Source organism: Sardina pilchardus, chromosome 3, assembly GCF_963854185.1.
Source record: "Sardina pilchardus chromosome 3, fSarPil1.1, whole genome shotgun sequence".
NCBI lineage: Eukaryota > Metazoa > Chordata > Actinopteri > Clupeiformes > Clupeidae > Sardina > Sardina pilchardus.
In genome coordinates, this window is record NC_084996.1 from 18,299,689 (window position 1) to 18,302,674 (window position 2,986).

Consider the following 2,986-nt stretch of genomic DNA (forward strand, 5'->3'; position numbering starts at 1 on the left):
CTCAATAGCATTAACAAGGCTTCAATTGCGTTATGGACAGTGTGGCTCAGTGTTCCGTGCAGATATGGTCCAGCTTGGTCAGAAAACAGCACTGATTGGATCACACACACACACACACACACACACACACACACACACACACACACACACACACACACACACACACACACACACACACACCAAAACTAACAAATGTAGACATATTCAACAACACAAACCCAATCCAACGACTAGGGTAGCGCATTTGTCTGAAAGAAGATTTCACCCAGCGCTGCCAATCGCAGGGCCCGTGGGGGCACTTGTTCCCCGCTCCAGTACCACTCTCCCGTTAGCTCAGCTGGCCACCTGATCCTCGCGACGCTCGCGCGCTCTCTCCGAGTAGAAGAGGGTAACCGGGGTGAAACGGGCCGGCGACATCGCTCTCCCAGGCACGTCGCCACAAAACCTCTCCCTGTTCAAACACCATTCACGTCTGACGCAATATTTACCGGCGGCCATCTGCGCACTTTCAGCTGTGTCAATTACTTTCACAGGGATGCCTATCTGCTAAGCGCTGAAAAGGTATAGTGAAGAGAAAGGGGGGACAGAGACGGACAGAAAAGGAGAGAGAGAAAGAGAGAGCGAGAGAGAGAGCGAGAGAGAGAGCTGGTGAGTATTTAGAATAGACTTGTTACTTACTCGGCCATTGCTCTTTACTTCGTCCTTATTGCGCAACTCGAAGGACTCTTCCTCCTCTTTCTCTGCATGGTCTCGGCCCAGCAGATTGAACCCCTGCCTGCAGCACACACACCAGTGCAGTCCTGTCCAAGGCATTCACCCCTCCTCTTCAACAGCCCGTGTCCCACGGCTTTCTCTCACATGCACGTGCACGTTCGTGGCTCTTTATGGTGTTGCGAGACAAGAGACTTGCACACAACACTCCACACACTCAACTTATTTCCTGCGTCCCAGGGCTGCTAGCCGTCCTGGCAATACACCCGCTGGTCTAAAGAGGCGCACCGGGAGAACGCGCACGTTACGGTCAGTCTCAGTCTCTCAGTGACAGTACTCCTTCTGAACTCCACAGCAGTACAGGAACTTTGCCGAGATCCTCCAATAAACTTGCCGCCTCTCTCCAAACAGCAATATTGAAGGCAAAACTCACGTCTCCAGATGTTACGGTGTATGTAATGCTGTCCCGCTCCCCTCTCAAGCAGCGATACGTTAAGTCAGTTGAACGAGTTCTACAAGTTCTTAAAAGTTCTCAAAGAACCAAATCTAAAGTCGCAAAGTACACTCGGACACGCTACGGAACGGTGGGTGAAGATATTGCGCACTAAACAAACTCCAGCGTCCTAGCACGCACTCCTGATTGCGTGTTCTCTACACTCTCCCGATTGCGCAGCTCGAGTCTTCCTCTCTGAAGATCAGACTGCTGGTCTCCGAGAAGCCAGGGAGCAGGGCGGAGCCAACTCTCGCTCTGGCCCAATGGGTAAGTGGAACCAGCTGGACACACACATATACACACGCACACGCGCACACACGCACACACACACACACACACACACACACACACACACACACACACACACACACACACACACACACACACACACACACACACACACACACACACACACGCACACAGGTTCCTCCACTGACACACTCTTGCGTCACGTGCCGTTTTGGATGAAAGCCAAGTGGACTGTCTACTTCTGTGTTTGTAATGATTCCTTTTTCCATAGCAAGGTGTTGTCAAACAAACGACTGGAAGGGACAACGCACATTTGGTTCTGTGTAGTTTAGTCCGAATCATTCCAAGATGGAAAAGCACGGATGTGGTTCCTCTCAAACTGAACCGAATAAGTACTGAGTGACTGAGTATAGCTGAATATTTAGACCATGGCAATGTGTATGTCATTACAGAATACACATTGCAACCACTACCATGACAAAGTAAATATTCAAAGTACAAGGCTCTCCAGATTAAACCACAGTTTTAAGGCTTTGAACAGGGGACTAGTAAAAAGATTTTGGGACTCAGGCATCGTCTGCTATAGATAATAATATAACAGTGATAGAGGAATATAATATCCATCATATATTAAATTGCTTGTCTGTAATATCCATCATGTACTAAATTGCTTTCTCTGTCTCCCTTCTGATAATAACCAGCCTCCACTTCCTAAACTGCATGAAACAAGAGGAGAAAGTTTTCAGTGGAGACTAAAAAAAAAAGATAACACAGAGACGAACAGACCCACCATTTCCCCCCTTTGTCTGCTGCTTAGAATTGGGGATCCAGTAGACATCTTCAGAAGCATGTTAAGTCCAGCTATAAATAGCTTGATACCAGAAACATTTGACAGATGAGGAGCATCAGATCTCTCTCTGAGAGAGAGAGAGAGAGAGAGAGAGAGAGAGAGAGAGAGAAACACTGGAACAGTATGAAACAAGAGGCCTAGACAAATCCCACTCGATTACACATATATATCCAGTGGAAGCGTATGATTACAGCATCTCCTGGTTTCCTGTGTGGTGAATGTGAACTCTTGCTGTTCTCCACTGAGGCTCCCCAGGGATTGCTTCCCCCAGATGGGCCCGCCTCCTTGTGATTGACACTTCCTGTGTGCCCCCCCCCCCTCTTTTCCAGAGCTGGCTGTTGACTCTGGAGTAGTTTCCACAGGAGTTGTTTCTCTGGAGTAGTTTCCACAGGGCCAATCCACACCCTCCCCCCCTTTCTTCTTCTTTTCCTCCCTTTCTCTGTGTTTAATCTCTCACTCTATCAGGAGTCTAGGACCCCATTTGTTCATTCTCATTCGGCACCCTCTCCCTTTGTCTTTTCTATCTCCTCTCACTGGTTTTCAGTGTTTGTTTATTTGTTCATTTTCCTTGTCAATTTCTTGTAAAAGTTGTAAATGGCTTGAAGCAGTGATTCCTAAAATAATCATAGCGTCACCTGTTAGCAGATCACAGACGCTGGCCAAACTCCAGTGAAGCTGAACCA

The 2,986-nt window shown here is 48.1% G+C and overlaps 1 protein-coding gene across 1 annotated transcript in view; it reads right to left on the bottom strand.

Annotated features, from left to right (window-relative positions):
• plekhh3 (pleckstrin homology, MyTH4 and FERM domain containing H3) overlaps window positions 1-1,444 on the bottom strand; it is a 30,121-nt gene extending 28,677 nt beyond the window's left edge. The window contains exon 1 of the mRNA XM_062532277.1: window positions 679-1,444. Coding sequence (XP_062388261.1) covers window positions 679-813 — 135 coding nt within the window. The 5' untranslated portion in view covers window positions 814-1,444. The remainder of the gene's footprint in view (window positions 1-678) is intronic.
• Between the last annotated feature and the right edge of the window lie 1,542 nt (window positions 1,445-2,986).